This window comes from Pyxicephalus adspersus, chromosome 11, assembly GCF_032062135.1.
Source record: "Pyxicephalus adspersus chromosome 11, UCB_Pads_2.0, whole genome shotgun sequence".
Classification (NCBI taxonomy): domain Eukaryota; kingdom Metazoa; phylum Chordata; class Amphibia; order Anura; family Pyxicephalidae; genus Pyxicephalus; species Pyxicephalus adspersus.
In genome coordinates, this window is record NC_092868.1 from 23943250 (window position 1) to 23965993 (window position 22744).

General features: G+C 36.7%; 1 protein-coding gene across 4 annotated transcripts in view; it reads right to left on the bottom strand.

Annotated features, from left to right (window-relative positions):
- Positions 1-22744, bottom strand: part of FUZ (fuzzy planar cell polarity protein) — a 34491-nt gene that overhangs the window by 4609 nt on the left and 7138 nt on the right. For 3 of the 4 annotated variants that reach the window (XM_072425464.1, XM_072425467.1, XM_072425466.1), the window contains 6 exons: positions 17157-17225; positions 15787-15891; positions 14659-14856; positions 10276-10371; positions 8708-8814; positions 3967-4046 (listed from right to left, as the gene is read on the bottom strand). In XM_072425464.1, the coding sequence (XP_072281565.1) occupies positions 3967-4046; positions 8708-8814; positions 10276-10371; positions 14659-14856; positions 15787-15891; positions 17157-17225 (655 nt within the window). The remainder of the gene's footprint in view (positions 1-3966; positions 4047-8707; positions 8815-10275; positions 10372-14658; positions 14857-15786; positions 15892-17156; positions 17226-22744) is intronic. The other variant, XM_072425465.1, reaches the window with a different exon arrangement.

Below are 22744 nucleotides of genomic sequence, written 5' to 3' on the forward strand. Positions count from 1 at the left end.
TGGATGATTCTCGACTACCTAACATGTGTACAGTGGCCATTCAACATCGTACATGGATCCGTCCTGGCGGATCCATGAACGACAGAAGATGAACAACTGCAATTGAAGTGAAGGGAGGAGAGTGCAGTGTGGTGCCTCTTCTTTCCATGGAACAGAATGGTTCTGTATTTACAGCACTTGTTCATTCATCTTTCAGTCGTTTGTCAAAAGAATCATGTTCTGTTAAAAAAAAAAAAACATAAGGTGATGGGCTTTGATAGAGAGAACCAGGTAGAAACTCCTTTTATATAAAGTAAAAATATTTTTTTTTTAAAGGGTGAAGCCCTTACCCTTTCTGAATGGGAGTGCAGAGCCACCCGGGATACTTACATCACACATCCCTCTTGGCTGCTCCTTCTGCTGATGCCCGAGGGGAATTTTCATACATTGATCGAATAAATTTGCCAATCTCACACATGCACATTAAGATGGGCACTCTTTTTATCCCTTTGTAGAAGGCTACGTCACCCGATCTCATGCATGCGCACTGCGAGTTTGGGTGACACACCAAGAAAAAGGAATAAGGAGGCCAAAGATGGGGGCGCCGGGATGATAGAGAATCCAGCAAGACGCGGGACCTGATTGAGGGATTTGCAGAATTAAAGGCGAGTGTGATTTTTTAATTCTCAGTTTTGTACCACTTTATAGTATTTAGAACAGACCACAAGTACCAGCATGCATTAGGTTAATGATCTTTGGTAGTGTTCAATTGATTTAAAAAAGTTTATACACATAAGGATAGAAATCCAGTGTGATACCAAGCTGTGAACCAGCAGTCACTTTCTATAGAGAGAAATCATGAAGTACTTGCACAGATAAGCAGAATCTTAGACCAGCACCTTCTCCTGGTTTTGCCAGGTCAAGAGGAACATCTTGCCTTGCTTTCTCTATCTGTTCACTTTGCTGGATCCCCAAACACTTCTTTCAAAAGGTACATGTTGGTAACTTCCAATTTAAATGGGAGAGAATACTGAGAGTAAATTGGCAAGTGTTGTTCTATCCAAAGCCAAGGGAAAGCCTGGGGGCTGTTTTATCCAAAGTCAAGGGAGGGCCATCAGTTTCCCATCTGGTCTGAGTAGTAAATTGAGCCCGTCATTCGGCGAAACAATGGGTCAGATTGGAGCAGTTGGGAAGCATGAAATCGCTGCAGACAGGTCCCAGGCTGACTCCTAACCAGATCTCCATCCTCCTGAGCCACCCCACCATAGGCCCTTCGTGGAAGATGTGCTGAAAGGTTATCCCCCACCTAAACACTTCACTATCCCCATCCCTACTGATATTGGTCAACTCTTCCTTTACACCAGGGAGGGTGTATCTTCCTACATCTTAGTTGTATGGAAGGTGAAGACTTCAGTTTTAAGACATCTGCTGAACGCAGCTAGGGCCTGTATTCCACTATATTGGAAGGCCAATACTTGTGTCTCTCCATTGCCCAATGGCTCCGTAATGTAAATGAAACTATGTTGATGGAGGATTTCATTTGTAGCATGCATGACAACATCAGAGAAATTTGAGGCCACTTGGATGTATTGGAAACAATTCATGGATATCTCTCAATATAAAAGATTCCTGAACAGTTAGATCTGCACTTTTCTTGCATGTCAGCTTGAGCATATGTACAGGTATTCCTGTCTGGGTTAAGGTTATTACCAAATGTATAACGTTATACATTGCGCTTTGCCTTCTGCCTTTGCCTGTAATCCTCATTCCATACTTACTGTGCCTTGGGTGATGTATAGCAATAGCATTGACCTGGTCTATATGGCTGTTTGTTGTTTTTCTACATATCTATATATATAAATTGGATTTATGTTTGTGTGTATGTATGTTCCACCATCACTTGAAAACGCATGGAGACATTTCAACCAAACTTGCTAGACATATGACTTATGTGAGTGCACCGCTGATCTTTGTACAGCACTGTGGTATATTTGCATGTATGTATGTATGTACCGTATTTTTCGCCCTATAAGACGCTCCAGAATATAAGACGCACCCAATTTTAAAGGAGGAAAATCTAGAAAAAAATATTCTGAAAGATTATTCCCCTTCTGATCACTCATGTGCCATTCATACCGGTATTCCCCTTCTGATCACTCATGTGCCATTCAAATTCCCTTAGTGATGACTCTCTGCCTTTCAAATTCCCTTTCTGATCACTCTGTGTCATTCAAATTTCCCTTCTGATCACTCTGTGCTTTTTTTCCCCACTGTACGGCAGTTAGGACACGGAACAGCAGGTGGCGCTGTTCCGGCTTCTTTCTCTCTGCTTTACAGACAGGAGAAGACACGTGCTGCTGCCAGAGAGAAGAGGAGACAGACGCTGCTTCAGCCAAAGACACACGCAGGATCGGGTATCGGGTGAGTATATTATTTTAGTTATTTTATCACACCTTTGTCGTATAGGACGCACTAACTTTCCCCCCCCAGTTTTGGGGAAGAAAAAGTGCGTCTTATACTGCAAAAAATACGGTATGTATTGCTTAGTGACAGTGTGCTTTTTTCTTATATTTTTACATTTTTTTTGGACTCTTTTACAAATTTATGGGCTGTAATAATGCCTTTGAGAAAACGTAAGGCAATTGGCCGAGTGCAACCAAAGGCAAAATATTGAAACAACACCGTAGACAAGAAAACATCTTGTCTACATCTAGAGCTTCAGGAACTGTACAACAGCACGAGGCACGACTACAGGAAATGAGAGAAAGAGCTACTACATCTAGAGCTTCAGAGATAGTACAACAGCATGAGGTCCGACTACAGGAAATGAGAGAAAGAGCTTCGATATCTAGAGCTTCAGAAACATTTCAACAGCGAGAGGCCCAACTACAAGATAGAAGAGATAGAGCTACTACATCTAGAGCTTCAGAGACAGTACAACAGCATGAGACCGAAGTACAGGATAACAGAGATAGAGCTACTACATCTAGAGCTTCAGAGACAGTACAACAGCATGACACCAGAGTACAGGAAATGAGAGAAAGAGCTACTACATCTAGAGCCTCAGCGACAGTACAACAGTGTAAGACCTGACTACAGGAAATGAAAGAGCTACTACATTTAGAGCTTCAGAGACAGTACAACAGCATGAGACCCAAGCACACAAAATAGGCGAAAGAGCCAGACGATCATGGACTGTACAACATTTTAGCCTTAGCATTAGAAGGATTCCACTATGATCCACATAAAGACTACTCGCAGCATGCAAGTGTTAGCATCGGAAAAATAGAAATGGTTTGTAGTTACTGTCAAGCCAAGAAGTTTAAATCTGAGTCTCCTGGTATTTGCAGCAAAAAAGGGAAAGTCAGACTCTGTCAACTGGAAACACCACCACAAGAACTTTGGAATTACACATCAGCAAATACCTCAAATAGTCAAAGCATTTCCTTAAAAACATCAGAAAATACAACTCATGTTTCCAAATGACATAATTCGGCACCACATCAGTTTTTTAACAGCCTTGATTTCCATCCACATTCACGGTGCAAGGGCAAATTTACTATAAAGCGGGATTGGTACTTCCGCTGCCAGATCAACTACCAAAACTTCTACAACTATATTTTATTGAAAGGGAACCAATAGAAACTGACCAGAGGTGCACCTTCATCTCAGGATCAAAGTTTCAGATTGTCTTAAAGTTACAAAAGATGTCTCATGAGCACAATGTTCTTTTTAAACATTTAAAACAGCATTGGAACATATGCCATTATTTAGGTTAATTTAATTGTATTTTAATTGTACATTGTACTTTAAAACCTGTAAAAAAAAAAACAAAAAAAAAACATTTCTTTGATTTAACACTATAGCTTTATTTGATTCCCTTTCCTGTATAATATGGGATTGCAATAAATAAATACATGGGCAACGCCGAGTAATCAGCTAGTTATATAAATAAAGAATGTTAAATAATAAAAAAATACTGCTCACCTGATCTTTGTGTGTCTTCAAAAGGATGAACTTGCACAGTGTATAAACTTTTATTTAGATCTCGATTGATCAGCAAGAAACTACAATAAAATAGAATTATACAGACAAACATTAGACATTAATGCAAAAAATGTATATTAAATGCTTTCAGAGAAAAGTAAGGTTAGGTACACACGTACAATTGTTCTCGCCCGATAATCGGGTCAGGGCGGATATCAGACAAGAATCTGGCATGTGTACAGCGCTCATGGTCCATCGTCCGAACGATCATCCTGGTGGATCTATGGAAGATGATCGACGAACGATCGTAATCGAAGTGAAAGGGGAGAGAGCACAGCAGGGTGCCACTCCGTCGTTCCCCCTCCCCCCGTCCATAGAGCAGAATGGTGAGGTATGTACAGTGCTCATTCATGCATCGTGCAGTCGTTGACGACAATTATTGCACGTGTGTACATAGCTTTAAACAAGAATAGAGTTGTTATCAGACAAAGGCATCAGTGTTTTAAATCATCACCAATACATCACAATGACTACATTGACCAGATAACCTTGTGCTGATTTGCCTCTGAACCCTACCGCAACACTATTGTCTACGAGCAATTGCTTTTCATGTACTTAAATTAGAAATAAACAATATAGCTTGCCTAATATTTAATTTTCTAAGTATATGAACAGTTTTGTATGATTGCACATGTTTATGCATAAAACGACAACCCCTACTTCATGTTTATCTATTGCAACGGGCTATAAAAATGAAAAAGAGCAGAGCAATCACTTCCCTAACAAGGGTCAGTAGAAGCGGTCTATTCTGATGTGAGATCTTAGACACCAGTCATATCTCAAATGATGATGAAAAAATAAATGAATCCAAAACTTTCTTAGCTCCTACACAATTTGAGCGAGTATGTGCCCCCTCTGATTTCTGAAATCTATCTAATCCTGAATACACAGCCAGTCAAATGTGCATATATGAGCAAATGCAAGTCTGTTTTGGGTAGAGAGTTGCCTTTTGAACTTTGGCAGGTTGTCCTGACTAGAGCCAAGAGTTCAGTATGTACTTTATATAAAGAGAACACATGTAAAGTTCTCATGCACTGATACCTTACTCCGAGCAAGATATATTGCAGTGATGGAGATGCGAATGTCAGGTTGGAATATTCTTTCACATTTTTTGGACATGCCCAAGGATTAGGCAGTATTGTCAATGTTAGGCAAGGATTAGGCAGATGTCAATGTTTTTCTCTCCACCATAGCTGACATGTCACTGAGGTTAGATCCAGTGCCACATTTGCTCAATGTCCCCATATGGAGACTTCCCAAGCAAAAGAGGCCCTCTTTTGTGATGTCCCATGAGAAGCAAAATGACCAGGTCTTAAACAAAAATTGTATTAATGGAAGTCCCAGTTTATCTTATCTAGAGACAGTGCAGCTGTAGAAGCCTACAGATAAGAGCCCAATAGGGTTGAGGCACAGCTTTTTACACAAGACTGAACTGCCTATTTCCAGAGAAAAAGTAAAAAACTAAAAAAAAAAATGTAAAAATAAAAACACAACCTTCACGTTAGCTTCAAAAATACATTGGACATTTCACATGTTAGTCTTGATTAGACCTTAATAACTAAAATATGTTGAAATATACAGTACTATCCCTTTAAAGTTAGACTGAAGTCAGATAATAAAATTATAAACATAATGCAGCTATGTATAAAATATATTGCCTATAAAATTGAAGGCTTTGAATTTGAAATTGCAGTTGTTCCTAGAAAGTAAAGGGCAACAGGGGCTGCTACTTTTAGTAACCTGTAATTTTAAATTTGTTATCATAAGCAGAAAAACTTTTTACAATTGTAGTACGATAACTGACAGCAAACATCCATTAACATATTTCATAATAACATGTTCAAACCATTACATCTAAAACTCTATAGATATTTGCTCCACACATTCTTAGGAAAGGCCCAATAAAAGAGTTGTTACATCTCTTTAGAAGATCTTGACCTGTCAGAGAATGTTTGACAAAATAAAGTCAAGGCCAAAATTGACCTAAAACAGAGTGCTATCATAAAACAAGTTTGTTATTAACTCATCCTTCTAGGACACTAGCAAAAACTAAGTTATGCTGGTAGCAGAAGGTGATATCAAGGCTTGGTCTTTTTATTCCATTTGGCTCACAAATATCAAATCCATAACTAGACTGCAACATAAAAGAAGGTTAAGGACGGGACAGTTTTGGTAGGGGTTTTGTTTTGTTTGTTAGACTTGATGGACAATCTTACTTTAACAATATAAACATAAATCAAGACAGATGAACAGCAAACTAATGTTCAATCAGTATAACATTAGTTAATATTTGCAAAATATTTCCTAACAAAGGACAACATAATTTACACTGGTGCGAGCCATTTATTGTCTGACACACAAAACAGGAAAAAATTACACTTTAAAAGTGGTTTACCAAGCGGTGGAATGTTTTAAATAAACATGAGCAAACCATTCAGGGATTTACAAGATTGTTTTATAATCCTGTCTATGGCAGTGCTCTGGTATTACCACATGCTTTATATAGATAAATTCAGTATCATCTGGTTTACCATTCCATCTCCAAAAATAAATAAATAAATAAAAAGTGTTGAGATGTGTAAAAAGTAATCAAAAACAGAATGCAATGATTTGTTGAAAACTAGAAATTATACTGTTTTTGGAAAAATGAAAAATAAAAAAGGCAGGCAATGTTTCAGAATGTTTCCGTTTATGTTTATTCTCTAAAATTTTAATTTTTTTTTCAAACATTTGATGTGCAGAATGCTTTCTCATCTTCTGAGAAACCCAAACTCCCTGTGAAGGTTTTTTTCCATACAAAAATCATGGCTTTGACATGTTGCCAGTAAGTCTTGCGTCATTACCAAATGCATCTACTTTAAACTTTCACTTGTACTTTTCCTTTTTACTCTTTACTCTACTCTACTCTAGCTTTTTCACCCCCATCCTCCACCATCTTGACTACATATATGCTGACAGGGGAGGGTCAGAAAGCTGCAGGTAAGATCAATAACTTTGATGCCCAAAGGAGAGCCCTAGTGTAGGATTGCTGTAAAAGCCTTGCTCATTTTTACAGTTTTATTACTTAAAATAACGAGCACAAAAAGATTGACATTGAAAGAAATGGTCCACTTTTTTGTCTTTTTCAATTCATGTGGTTGGCAGCGGTAACAACAAGGGAGGATACTAGGTAGCTGGGTCACAATACAGTAGTGTTAGACAGGTGGGGCATAATACAAAGGTTATAGGAAAAATTGGACATACTAAGGGGGCGGGCATCTAAAATGGAACAAAGTATAGGTGGTGGCAGTAGAAACCTGACACAATGATAAAGGTGACTGGATACCTATAACACCAACTACTGGAAATGTTGAATTTGCTGTGTGTTTCCCTACCCACCTACAGCTTATCAGGCCAAAAAAATTTCTTGGGGAGAACACTGCCTTATGTGAATGAATAAACATATGTGCATGTAAGTAGTACCATTGTAGGTCTAGATTGTTGCTTTTTAAACTATAACTGTATGTGAACCGCACACCCTCAATCAAACCGAACCGTAACACCTAACATATGAGCCAGTATACCTATAACAAGAGGGCTTGAGTTTTAAGCCTGCATGATGTACAGTTCAAAGAGGTAGGGAGAATGTTTAGCAATATTAAATGTAACATAATATTATTATCCAATAAGTAAAACTTGAAAACATGATAGCTGTACATTAAAATATTCACTAACTTTCCTGAAAGCAGATGTAAAGTTAACTTTAGGAAAAAAAAACTTTTTTTTTTTTTTTTAGAGTTTTTGTCTTTGTATCTCCAGCTTGTCAGCATTTTTGGTTTAACTGTACACTAAGCTGTGATTGCACAGGTTAGTGTATAGTCTTAGTATGTGTCTGTGCAAAGTAAATTCTGTGGTCATGTGTTACATAATCCTGACTCTGACCCAAGGAGAGTGCAGACTTTATTGCTAATAAAGTTAGGTGTGTCATAATGTGCAAATTTCCTGTGTAGAGTTACACATTATGACAAAAAGCTTGTGGAAGTCTGCGTGGATAACAAATTGATGACCGCTGTCACCCAAAATAAAAAGTGAGGGAGATTTAAAAATCTTAACCAGAAAAGAATAGAGACACTTAGCTTTTAACCTAATCTACTATTTAACTATGTAACTATGTAGTTTCACTTTGAAGAGGTTTCCTATTATCTCTGTTGTGTCCGTAATCCAATAAAGAGGATTACTTTAAAATTCCTTTAAAATCAATCTCCACAACTGGTGCTGATTAATACACCAACATCAGCAGTATGTGCCTTGTATACCCAATATCAGCACAATGGGCACTGTCAGTCCCTGGTGCAGGATGTATAATGTCAGTTTTAGATGTAAATCTGATACAGAACAGTGTAGTTCTATATTGTCCTAATCTAGCTCCAAGGCTTAAGTTTTCATGCTAACTAGAGCATAGCCCCATAAAATAGTAAATAATGAATTAAGGATTGCAAGTTTTATGTGGCATGTATGTACTGCTGCACTGGCAAATGTGTTTTTGATTTAAGTGTCATTTGCTATTGATTAGTTTCAGCTTTATTTTGAATTGACAAAGTATTTATAAAAATACCCTGTACCCACTTTATAACCAGCATGCAACTGCCACAACAGATCTCTGGTTTCTGCACATGTTCTTTATACGTTTAAATGTTCTTACCCAAGAATGCCTTGGTGCAAGTTAAGAGAGATTGGAAATGATCTTAGCTGCAATCTTAAACAGGATTTGACTGGGTCCAGGACAGGCTTCCAAAATCTTTCTACCAGCTACAAAAAAAACAAAACAACTTATAATATTTATATGTGATCAAGATTATTAGCTAAATCATATAAAGAGGTAATACAGCAGTTGCCAACCATAAAATTAGCAGAATAACTATGAGCATTTAGTAGCATGTAGAAGATGCAGGATCTAGCAGCTTTCATGTTTTGACTGGAGCTTTAATTCTATAATTCTAGATTTTATTCTGTAACATCACCTAGTATTATGACATATTTATTCAGCAAGGTCATTTTATATGCCCTGTCCTATCGATTATTTGGCCAACAAAGGAGTAAAAAAACAATGAGACAAGAGTCCCTCTACAGCTTTTAAGAACAGCTCAGCAATGTCTCACTAATACTATTGTTAATAACAGCAAATTTATTATTAATAAACATTATATTATAAACAGGTCAGCCAAAACCATAAAGACATACCTAATATTGTGTAAATCTACCCTTTGCAACTAAAAAAACTTTCACCTGTTGAGGCATGGACTAGACAATACCTTTATAGATGTCCCGTGGTATCTGGTAGACTTGACTTGCAGATACTGCCATACCTCCTAACTCTGTCATTCATGGGATCTAAACTAAAAAATGATTGTTAAACTAGGCTATCTTTGTTCATTGTTCCATGGTTCAGTTTCAAAGTTCATGTACATGTTATAGATACTTTTAGCTATGGATGGGGTCAGCATTGGATTTCTCACTTGTCTGTAACTACACTTAAACCTGTGATACATGTGTGTTCTGACACCTTTCCCAGGATTGTCAAGTTTTTCAGCAATTTGTGATACAGTAGCTCTTCTGTCAGACTGGATCTGACTGACTAGCTTACTCCTCCCTATCCTGGGAATAAAGTAACCAAGTGTACTCATTCCAGGGAATTCACCAGTTTCCCCTTGTACCACTTTTGGTAGGCACAAACCACCGATTACTAGGAACATAATATAAAACCTGCTTTTGTTTAGCCATCACAATTTGGCTCATGCCAAATATGCTCAGATCCTTACTCATTTGTTGAGTTTCCATTGTCAACTTTAAAACCTGCCTGGTAACTTAATGCGTTATTCATTTCTCCCCCACACTGATGCTATTGTGGCAAGATTATAAATATTATTCACTTTACCTGTCAGTGCTTTTGAAAGGCTGATGGGTGTAAAACCTTGTAGTAGGCAATACTTCAGATTATTCACTCAAATGCTGAGAAATCTTGGCAAAAATTTAAAAATCATTTTTCATTATTTGTGTTGTACAACACAAATTCAAATAAAGAATGAACAATGGCTGCATTGGCACAAAAAAAGAGCATAATGCAGCATAAGAATGTCACAATCACATGCCAGATTTATATTAACTGAAATGTTTATACACTGACCTGTGTGCTTTAAACTGGTAACATGAAAAATTATATAAACTGAACTAATGTGAACAAAATTTATTGCATACAATTTGTTTACTGACCTCTAACTCCACTTTTTGCAAAGATGGGCTGGGGCCGCAAAGTATACAGACATCTACACCAGGAACTAACTGGAAGGTAAGCAACCTGTGTGGAACCTAAAAAATATGAGAGGAACTCATTTTGTGTCTTTAAAAAAAGTAAACATCTAGTATCTATTTATGGGTTCTGACAGATGCACATGCATGTACCAGAGTACCAGCAAACATAACATATACATTTTTCACAACACATACATGGATATGATTAATATGAAGTGACCAGTCCAAATGAAATAAATTCAGAGACTGCATTTTAATGAGTTTAGGCCCTTTGATATATGAAAAGATCACATATGTTTACAAATGTAAAAATTTGCCTTTTCATATTCCTGCTGTGACACTTAACTAATTGTCAGTTGAATGTATGTCAATTACAGGGAAAATCAATGTGTACTGGCATTTGAAAAAACACAGTGTACACATTCCTTAAGATGTACATGCTACAAGTTTACAGTCACCCAATAATTATACTTGAAATAACAATCTGGATCTATAATAGCACTAATTACAGACACACATATATAGACACACATATATTTACACAGAGCAGTGTTCTCCCTATATTTTTTTTTATTTATTTATTTATATTTTTTTTTAGCTGGGTGGGACAAAGTTGTAGATAGGTGGTCAAAAAGTAAGCGGGGCAACAAACAAAAAATTTAGTCTTTCAAACTCTGAGCAGGCTTCACATGTGGGAAGCCACACACCAGAAACGCCATAGAAAGATATGGTGGATAAGATGGATAATACTTCATGATGATGAATTACCCTAGAATAAAATCTATACAGCATATGATGCCCGAGAAGAATCCCATAGGAGGTGATGTAAAAGGCTTCAAACAGAGACCCTTATCTTTCATATAACATTTTGCAGTACAAACTAGATGCTTCTGCTCCCATTTTTCTTGAGAAAGCAGCTTCTATTGCTGTGAAAAGCGTAAAATGTATTGAGCTTCTGGAGATCAAAAGCTTACTATAGGTTTGAGAAACAATACCAAAACATATTTAATATATCTAACCAGAAACCTGGGGAGCATTGAATGATGTTTTACATGTTAACCAAAGATTTGTGACAACAAAAACAGTGTTATTTGAATGTGGTTTTTGTTTTTATCTTTTAATATTTGTAAATAAAACTTTATTATATTCTATAATTTGAGTATGAAGGTGTGTGTTAGGGGTCATTAAAATCCCTAATTCTCTTCTCTAATTTATGCCCAATAATCCTGCGTCGGGTTGACACAAAATTTGATCATCCAAAATATAAGCATTATGTCTTAATAAAGTAATTGCTACTTACCTAACTCATAGTGCAGATAAAAATCAAGAGTTTAAAACCTTTACACTTATGCTTATGTACGAGAGTTCAAACAAGTGACAAATCCAGTTACTACATGTAACTAGACACATACTATGTGATGTAACTCATATGCTCGCCATCAGTCAGGTGCTAACTGTTAGGCTATAGGCATGTGTATCAGCAGTGACAATGGCACATCCCTTGCAACATATCTTCGTTCTACTGTAATGCTAGCAGGCCCTGCCCATATGATTAGCAACTCTGCTTTGAATTTAGGAACAGTGTAGCATCATTGTCACATCATAACATGAAATGGCATTTGATGATGTTTTCTAGCAGGATCTATAGATATTTGTGAGACTTTGAAGGGTGTCCAAGAGAGAAAGGTAAACATGTTTTTTGTTTTTTTTTTGTTAGAGGCCATAGTTCTACTTTAGAGTTAAAATCATAGCTTCATTCAGTTACCTTGGAATGTAGGTTAACACACCCATAGGTAGCATACAAAGGCTTTTTCTTAGGCCATTGTAACAGAGCACATTATCATCATGGCAATGTGTCAGATGTGGGCATGGTAACCCCAAGCCAAACTCATACCATAATGCATGTGCTTCCACTCACAACATTAGTGTTCATTTTAGATAAACTGCATTGTTATTTTTGAAAAACTTAATTTTCCCGAATTAACCACCTGAGCGTTACACTGATGTCTAGATTTCTGTACCAAAAGTGATCCACTGTTTTTCATGAAATTTTTTTTTTAAATTGTAGACCTGTAACTTACAGAAATATGTCCGAACAGGGGTTCTAGTAGATAATATGAATATAAAAAATGTATTTACTTTTATTTTTTTTTATTTTTTTGTATTGGATTGGATACCGGAGTTTGTATTCAATCCAATACAAAATGAGCGTTTGAATTTACCAGTTATGTACTATGTATTAATTTTATATTATTTTGTATTGGATTGGATACGCAAGTTTGTATCCAATCAAATACAAAATATAAATTTGAATTTCCAAGTTATTTACTTTTTTTTTTATTTTTTGTATTGGATTGGATACGCAAGTTTGTATCCAATCAAATACAAAAGATAAATTTGAATTTCCAAGTTATTTACTTTTATTTTATTTTTTTTTATTTTTTGTATTGGATTGGATACGCAAGTTTGTATCCAATCAAATACAAAAGATAAATTTGAATTTCCAAGTTATTTACTTTTATTTTATTTTTTTTTATTTTTTGTATTGGATTGGATACAGGAGTTTGTATTCAATCCAATACAAAATGACAGTTTGAATTTACCAATTACACACTTTGTATTTATTTGAATTATTTTGTATTGGATTGAATACAGGAGTTTGTATTGAATCCAATACAAAATGAATGAATGAGTTTCTATTTGAATTTCCCGCACACGCGTCGACGTCATCACGCACGCAGAAGCCTTCCGTTTTTTTTTCTCCGCCGGACGGCTTCTCGCTTCAGAGATCATCCGGCGCTGGGCGAAAACGGATGTGCACAGCGGGACCATGGAGGTAAGGCTGTGACAAAATTACGGGGTTAACCATCCTAGCCATTTTTTTTTGCCCGACCTTCGTACGGGCATAACGGCTAGGTGGTTAACTAATACAGGCTATTAAACAACAAATGCACTTTATGCAAAACAACAATGCACTTTAAGAAAATACATATGCGAATAATTTATTATACCTAGACATCTCTGTTTGGAATAGAGGAATGTTACCTATAACCTAAAAAAAGCAATTTACCCCTTTTGGTTATTACTGCATTAGAACATACTGACCTAAGAAAAGAAAAATCAATGGATAATATATATTAATCTATAACCTATATAAAATTTACAGCAGGGGAAATATATTTAGTGAGAAAAATATTGACATGTTCAATACCTATTCCAACTGTGAATCAATAATGGATATACCAAATAGGCACTAACTATAGTACTGACAACACACTGTAATGTACCAGTTATGCAAAGGCAGATAATATTTCAACAAAAGGATGAGTTTTTTGGAAGCATAATGCTACCATCTAGTGGCATGTTGACAACATAACTGTTGAAGCACATGTGTTATACATGGCAAAAATAAAGAGACCCCAAGCCTGAGTGGCAGTGTTATGATCTGGGGCAAGTTCAATTGGTCAGATCTAGATTCATGAATGTTATGAGCCAAAAAAATTAGGTCAGCTGACAACCTGAATATACTATATAACTAGGCTTTTCCCATTAATGGATTTTTTTTCTGCCCTGATGACACAGGCATCTTTCAAGATGACAAAAGGATTCACTGGGCTCAGATTGTGGCTGAAAGAGCAAAAGACATTATTTTTACATATCCATTGAGCACCACAATGTCCACAGCTTGAACACACTGAGAATCTTTAGGATTTGCTGGAGAAGACTTTTTGCAGCAGTCTGACTCTCCCATCATCAACAGAGGATGAACAAAAAAAAAAACAAACAAAAACTTTTGCTAGATAGGAGTGATTTGAGACATATATATACAAAGAAATGATTGTACTGTCTCTTTATATTTTAAACTATATAGTGGTGTTAATACAGCAGAACTTGTTGGCAATGTATGGTCTTATGAAGCGCAAGATTCCATGAAACGTGTCACTAATTTATAAACAAGCCAAGTTGAAATTTGGATGACATGCACCTAATATGCCGATGTTGTATTTTGACTTATTGCATAAGTCCTGTTTTTTATGACTTTGTGTTATGTAAAAATAAAAATCAATTTATTTTAAATGTCCCTAAATTATTATTCTTTGTATGTGTACAAAGGTGCTCAGAACATGTAAATGTAATAAAAGAAGAGCATACCTTCATTTCAAGAGAAAAATGTAGATATACTTTGGCAGAAAACAGAGCGCTCCATTATATGATAGGGAACACAGCATCTGCCAATAATATACAATGAAGAAGAACTATTGCATGGTCTGTGTGTCTATTAAAAATTCTCATATACAATTAAAGTTTTTGCCAATAGCCTGTACAATAATTGTTTCAGCTTACCGTAGGACTCCCTTGTGGTAGATATACTGGATAATCCCGTGATGAATGTGGAGACAAAGAAGAAACCAGCCAGCAAAGTAGCATTGCATCTAGAGATGCCAACCTCCACCACTTCTCTGTGGCCACTACCACTTTGCCTCCAATCAAAAGACAGCCAAACTCACTTTCTGCTGCCTGCGTGAAACCATCAAGGCACTCCTGTGGGTAAAATAAGAAATGTCACAAACTACATGACAATTCGAAAGTATTAATTTGAAATTAGTTGATTATATGATCATAAGCAAGAGAAATCAGTACAATTTTAAACAGTTAATTTATCTTGAAACCACAAAAAGACCTTTATAAATAGTTTTCAACACAAAATTTGGTTTAAACTGTGATTGTAAGCAAAATCAGAAACCTTAACGTGGTGATAAGAGTAAATTCTAACTGTGCCTTTAATCTTCAAGTAAACACCAACTATATGTGTACAAAGATCACAAGATTTTTCTCTATTTGACAGAGTATTGGATTCAAATTTTGAATGCGTGTAGAGTGCAGATATAGCCATTTTTTTTTAATATAAAGTAGAATAGGGTAAAATACACGCAGTGCATGCCCATTTGAACAAAATATCTGCTTGGCTAATCAATTCGTTTTTCTTTGGAAATGTGGTTAATCACTATTTTCAGTGACAAAGATTTGATCTATTCAGGATTTAGAAATGGACCAATAGACTTAAGTCATAACGTAAGTGCAAATTTTTTACTGAATAATTTGAAGGTATAAGTTTTGTATTAAAGTTTCTATACTTAAATACTGAAGAAGCATACATGGCGAAATGTGTCATGAAACTTTTGAGGAATGGGGAAAAAAAAACTTCATTGCCTCTATTAATTTATCATGAAACCAATTATAGTGATTGCCATTGTATTTGTTTTTAAAAAACAATGGTAAGTTTTGTACGGTTTTGAAAAAAATATATTTTTTGTATCAACCGGTACCATCAAAGTCCTTTTAAACGTACTTTTCAGATATATGTAATCTTATTTGAGTAAGTTGATAACAGGACAAATAGGGAAAGTGGAGAGTTGCATTTTTTACCTTAAATAGTATGATCATTTTTGCTCTGACAAATTGCAAACTGACCTGGAGAATAACTGAATCATTGGAGATGACACAGTCTACGCATTGTGTTAAGTCCCCTATCTTCTCAGATTCAGTTAGGAAGCTGTCAATCAACTTGTAACAAGCCTGAAACAAAGACATTAAAGTTATAATAAATTTAAATGAAAACATGTAAAACAATATATATATATATATATACACAGTACTTAGATAATATGTGTTAAGTAAATATATTAGGGAAAGCTGACACACCGTTTCCAATGCACATCAGTCCAGGGCCTGTAAAGTAAATAGTGAAATAACCCTTGCAACATTTTCTGGATAACATCGGTGTGTTTTTTTATACTTTTATATTTCCAGTATATTAAACAGAACTTTAAAACATAAACTAAATCATTCTCATCCCTGTATTTTTTACCCCCTGCATATTCTTAGTAGCAAACACACACTGTGGTTACACTGTGATTTTAGAAATAATTTTGCCATGCAATAACAAAAAAATATAAAGTGGGGCCATTGGTTGCCATAGCTAATTTCTCCATTTTTGTAGTGCAATATGTTTTTCTCCAGGTATTTATATTATGATTGTGGAAAAACACTAAAGACAAATTCCACACAGTATGAGTACGTACAGTATCTGCATAAAGTTTACAAATAGATGTTAGAATTGCAATACCAACAACACACTTAGTACCACACGCTTTATGCTAAATGTGTAAAGCATTTCTGAACTCAAATAATGAATACATCTTTCATTAATTATAACATTGGAAAAGAAAAGAAATAAAAAGGTATATACGTTAAAAAAAAAAAAAACAGATTTTTTTTTTTGCCACAGATCTTCTGAGCTAAAAACTTCCTGTGCTATTATCAGTTACATAGTTCTTAGCCGAGCTCCTCCACTTATTTAATCTGGAGCTGGTCTTCTCATCCAGAACCCCCCTTATTTCATTGGTGACAAATGGAGAGGTGTGTCTTTTTCCCCCAAAAATATACTTTGAAAGTGTATTCTCTCAAGCCTTGGAAAGTTTTAATGAATTAGGCCCACTGTGAAGGGAGAGGGGTCTTGGCAGATATTGTTATAAAGGAAACTGATGTCACAAAGTGTAATATAATCTTTTTCTTCCTAAATAAATGGGACAAACAAAAAAGATGCTGTAACATGATCTAGAAGTGGAGAGAAAGGTTTGGTGTTGAATATCTGGACATCTATTTTAAAGTAAATCTAAATCCCAAGTAGACAAAATTGAATTTGCTATTGCCCTTGTTTCACAAGAATGCTACGTGGTAAGGCTACTTTAATAATTGCCTATCCCTGTTGCAATAAAATCAACCCCAGTATTTCAGAGTTCAAAACCACAGAGGTATTTCCTTTTCCCTGGCTTACTTACCCGCAGGTCTTTCTTTAGCCGTTCTACGTTTTTTATATTCATGAGATCATCCAACCCAATTACAAGAACCTAATATTGAATACATATACATATGAATACATAAATTACACATCTGTTCTATATGCAAAATTATTTTGTACAAACAAGTACTAGTTTTTCTCAATAAAAACCTCACGAATATCAAAGATTTAATGTGGACTTTTAAATTCTGTCTAATAGCACAAGACATTCATGGTATGCAAGCCAAAGTAGATACTTGTGGATTCCTACATCCCCTAGATCTAACACTCTTGCTATAGTAGAAATAAAACAATGTTTCACTTCATTAACCTTGGTAAATGTCAGAAAAATATGCCCCCTATGTGTAGTATGTTACAAATGCCCTCTAATAAAATATATACTAGTTTCTGCCTTTTCCTCGAATTTCACAATGTGTAATTTAATATTATTGATTTATTTTGTACAATATTCTCATTTTACAAATAAACATTTGTTACAATGTTCATGTTTTCAAATGATAATGAACTTTTTAATAAGAAAGCACATAATGCTTTGTAACAAAGTATAAAGTGAAATTCTAATTTAAAGTGTTGCCCCTCTAAGTGATATTTAGGATAAAAACCCAATTAAAGCTTTTTTTATTAGCAGACCAATTTCATATTATTCAATGGAAGTGGTTTTCATATGTAATGGTTATACCAAAAAAAAACCACAAACCTCCAACATGTGTCAATGGAGGTAAAATATGCAACAGTAAATTCTCATTTCAACAAAACTGCACACAGGGCATTAGCACAAAACTGTTTTCGGGATCAAAACTTATATACAAGGGGGGGGGGGGGGGGGGTATAAAATGTTGTATATACACATGACCCGAATATAAACCAACACACCTCACTCATGCACAAAATAAACCTGTCACTGCTTACATTCAAAATCATAATTCACAGAAGTGCCAATAAAACGAATCGGAATAAATACACCCCCTTGTGTGCTATTTTTTAAACATTTATTTACAGGGAAAAAATTAAAAAAAAATTAACAGGGAAAAAATTAAAATCACTCCATCACATGTTTGACATCTTTGTTTTGTCAAGCCAGTCACACATGCAGTTCCTAGCATGCCACTAGGTGTCACCCCAGTATAAACTGAATATTTTTCAAGTTTAACTTAAAACAGTCTTGTATCCTGCTTGAGTATTCACAGCACACATATTAAAGCAGAACTTTCATACAGGAAAAAAAAAAAAATGCTTTACAGGTGGAAAGTCATTGATGAAACTGTGTTTCTAGTCCTTCGCCACATTGCACTGAGCAGGCACGAGCTGGTTGCTGCGCATTTTTGTAAATGTAAAAAAAAAGTGATGATCTCACTGCCCATGCAGTTTACCTTGCATTTTTTTCTATGTTTTTAAGAAAGCCCCTTTTCTGTTTGTGCATGTGAGCATCTCGCAGCCTTCTGGAATACGTGACGTATATATTCCAGTAGTCTCTGGGTTCAGTCTTTAACACTGTGGATGTAAAGACGGAAGGGGAGTGGTTCTCCCTTCAAAATTAAAAAAAAGTGTAAAACAACACTTATTTTCTTTAAATAAAAAGCGTTAGCCACCCTTTAAAATAATGTAAAAAATGTGGGGGAAGCAGCACAGGAAAACTAAGGAGTTATGCTGCACTGCCTACATGCCAACAAAGAGCATGCTGACAGTAAGAAAGTGACAGACAGTTGTGATCATCAGTTTGTTGCTTACCCTTTTTACTGTGGGTATGGTGTTAGTAAGCACAAAGTATGTGTTTTTCGGGCATCAGAGAAAATTCAGGTATTCCGCCCTGTCCAACAAGGCAGTGCTGTCTGGCAGGGTTGTGTTTAAAGTGCAAGAGTTCACAAATTTGGCAGCGGGCTGCTATGAGGGGTACTGGACTACTTACTGTCACATCCTTTACTTTCTTTTGGGCTGCCGTTGGTAGACACTACACACTGTAGCATTTCTCGTGAGGCAGTCGTTTGATTTGGTGGTCAGCAAGGAAAAACTAATTTTTTTAAATTCTTTGTATTTTACAAAAAATGTATGTATTATTTGTTATGAAAACATTATCTAAATTATCACTAAATAAAGAGGCCAAAATTGTGAAATAGCTGTGGTGGAGATGAGGTAAAAAGATATGAGCGCTGGAAAGGATAAAGAAAAGATCAGAAAGTAGAGAAAGCGGTGGGTGGGCCAGAACAGGGGATTTCCCTAGTCAATCCATTCTTGCACATGCGCACGCTGACTAAATCGGGAGTATGTGCCCTAGGCTGCAGGGGCCGCTAACTCCTCAACTTTTTAAGCAGGGAGCTTTACCTCTGACAGCATCTAGCTGCAGCTACCCATAAATTAAACCCTTGGAAGACACTCACCAACAACACCCAGTCACATCTACTTAGGAGACAGTCCCCTAAGGTCCTGCTTACTTTACCACTCCCACAAAAACATTGCAAAAATGCACACCCCATTGCACCTGTACCAGACCATAAGATGCACCTGACCAGAAGACGCACCCAGGATTTAGAGGAGGAAATCAATATATAAAAAAAAAATATTCTGAACCAAATTGTATAAAGAAATGTTTATTAAAATACAGCAGAATAATATTTAACGAGAGAGAGAGATTGCACATTGCAGACACATTGGACATATATTGCACTACAAGACTATAGTGACAGGAAAGCTACAACTCACCTGTCATAGAAGAATAACATGCTGCACAAAAAACCCAGCACTGCTTACCTCAGACTCCCCTCTTCCTGCCCTCTCTGCCTCCCTCCCCACTCCCCACTGTTACATGGACCTTCTCACACCAAAGCACATCCCCAGCATCCCTATAGACAGGGCTGCTAAGAAACAGCAGGGAGGGGTAAGGCAGAGCTTTCTTCACAGGCCTGATGTTTTTAGTGCAAGGTCCCTTGAAGAGGGTGGAACGGCACTGTATCCTTTCCCCTCCCCGTCCCTGATCAATCCCGGCATCATTGTTTATGAGGCTGAAAAACAGAGGTGCCATGCTGCAGGGGGGATGCCAGGCTATATGGAACTGCAGCCGCCTGCCTGGCCCACCTTGGAATAACAGGCGGGTTGTATTTGGACCATAAGACGCAACCTCCTTTTCCCCCCCACAAAGGCAAAATGTGTCGGGCTAGAGACGTTATACTTCTTTCTTATAGATGTAAGGATTTCGCTGTATAGGTATGGTCTTGCATCCTATGAATTTGCAATAGGAACTATCCTGTCTCAGATGTTATGATTGTTCCTATAGTATATACATTTATTTTGTGAATGTATGTCTAATTTTTGCTATTCAAATTTCCAATGCAAGTTTGTTTGCCAACAAATACCCCAAGTCAATTGGGGTTGACATTATCAAGTTTATATATAGGGTGGAAGTGGATTATTTCATTGTTTCCAGCCAGACAAGGCAGAATGAATGCACAGCAGGAGGTGAGAGCAAAGTTAGGCTTTGGAGAAAGGAAATCTGCCTCAACAACCTCATTTGTGTGGAAGGAAGAAAAATGTTCACTTTCCTGGAGTCCAGCGGACCTGTGAATCAATTTAAAACCATGAAAAGTCTCAAGGGTCACCAAGTCATGCTCGCTTGAAGCTTCCTGCAGGGCAGAGCTCTGATATTTGGGTATGCTAACAGAAAACATAAGAATTGAGACCTAATAAAATTTACAGATGCAATGTGGAAGCACCAAGTTCATCAAGCTCATTATCTAATTAATGCAATTCAAAACAGCTCAAAAATGTAAAATGCCATGAATTTACCTACCAACACCAACAGACTTTTTAAAAGACCTTTCAGAAGCAAAAACAATACCTGCTTATCTGTAAGGGGGTTTCTCCTTTTCTGCAGGCACAAAAACAGTTATGCCAAGACTGAAAAACCCTTAGCTCTGGAGTGACAAATTGTGGGGCCAAGGCCATAAACTGAAAGTGAAATCCCCAAGCTGCAAATCACAAAACGTGCTGATACAAAAGGAAGATGGAGATGGGTATCTCCAATTTCCACAGAGCCCTGAATGTCGAAAAAAAGTGCATGATTCCATGTGGATTTTCTAAACAAGAAATTGAGAACATGTAATAGGGGAAGGCAGTGAAAAGGAATCTGCGAAATGTTCATGAGGTGGAACAGCAGCCAGGATTTCCTGAGTAATGATGATCTGTAAAGACTGAAACTGAATAGAACTGTTGCAATCATAATAAAATGTTTTAATCTGAAAATATAGGCAGTTCCCACACATCGAGGTAGGGACAGACCTTCACAGGTACATTGAAATTACAGTTTTAAAATTAAAATTCTCTAACGTGTGAAGTTGATTTTTTAGTGTAATAGGCACATACTTATGTATGTCCTAACCATGTTCATGTATTTGTTTTTATTTTTACCAATCTCAGAAAAGGAATGATAAGCTCCCTCTATATTAGTTGTGACAGGTTTTCTTGTGTATTCTCCTGTATTGTGATACAACTTTTCAGTAACCATCCAAAAACTGCCAGGGGTTACTGAAAAGTGCTGGGTGGTGCACCCGTCTAAAAGGGGCTAGGAAGAACACTGATCATGGTAATCATCATGTTAAATCTCTGCTAGTGCCAGCTGGGGTTCAACAGCTTTGACCAGCTAGTAATCAGTCAGAGCACTTCCAGGTTCTGTTTCAGCAGGAGAAGTTGGGGATGTTACCTTGTCTGCTCCACTCATTCTGCCACGCTGAACAACTCTGAATCTTCCAGCTGTCCCAGGCTCACAGAGGGAATTGAGGAGTGTGGGAACTGGCAGTAAGAGAGCTAACATCAGTGATTTGTGAAAGTGGTCATTGGGGGCCACCTCAATCTTTTCCACAGTTTTATCTGACCAATGTCCCAATAGCTTAAATTTGTTTAAATTAAATTATAAATTAACCTAAAGCCTCCTGGGCTAAGTTATTTACTCAGAAAGCTCTAGGCTTCCCATTCAGTCTTTATCTCTGTGGCAGTAAAACAGAAGAAGTGGGAATGTTAGATAACATTTTTGTAAAGGAGATGTCCATGGACTTTTCAGGGACGGTTTTAGCTATAAATCAAATGGACCAGAAGTCAAGAATAAAATAGAAGGAAACAAGTATTACCTAAGCCCTTAGATAAGGCTGTGTGATGGTATCAGAATGAATTCCCAAAGCCTAAAGTGTACAGCTCAATCAGATAGGTGGTCCAATCAGAAGGGCTGGAGAGAGGTACCAGTGCAGGTATTTTTGCTCTGATAAGCACTAAAGCTTTTTCCTGTCAAGAGGTCTACTAAGAAAACAATCCCAAAGAAACAAAAAATGCTGTCAAGGGTTTCCCCAGCTAAAGTAAAATGATTTAGCCTAGCTAGTTAGGCCTGCTGCGGCAGATATGTGCTGGCAATTTACTACCAATGCTCCAGGTCATTTCTGTAAGCAACAATCACCCTTCCTGTAAAGCTCAGTCCACATGACCCAGGGAGTACATTATAAAGTGGAGAGGCTAAGAACTAGCCTGCAACCTTGGAGACAGAGCATCACCACCTAGTATCAGCCTTTCGCACCTTTAGAGAAATAGATC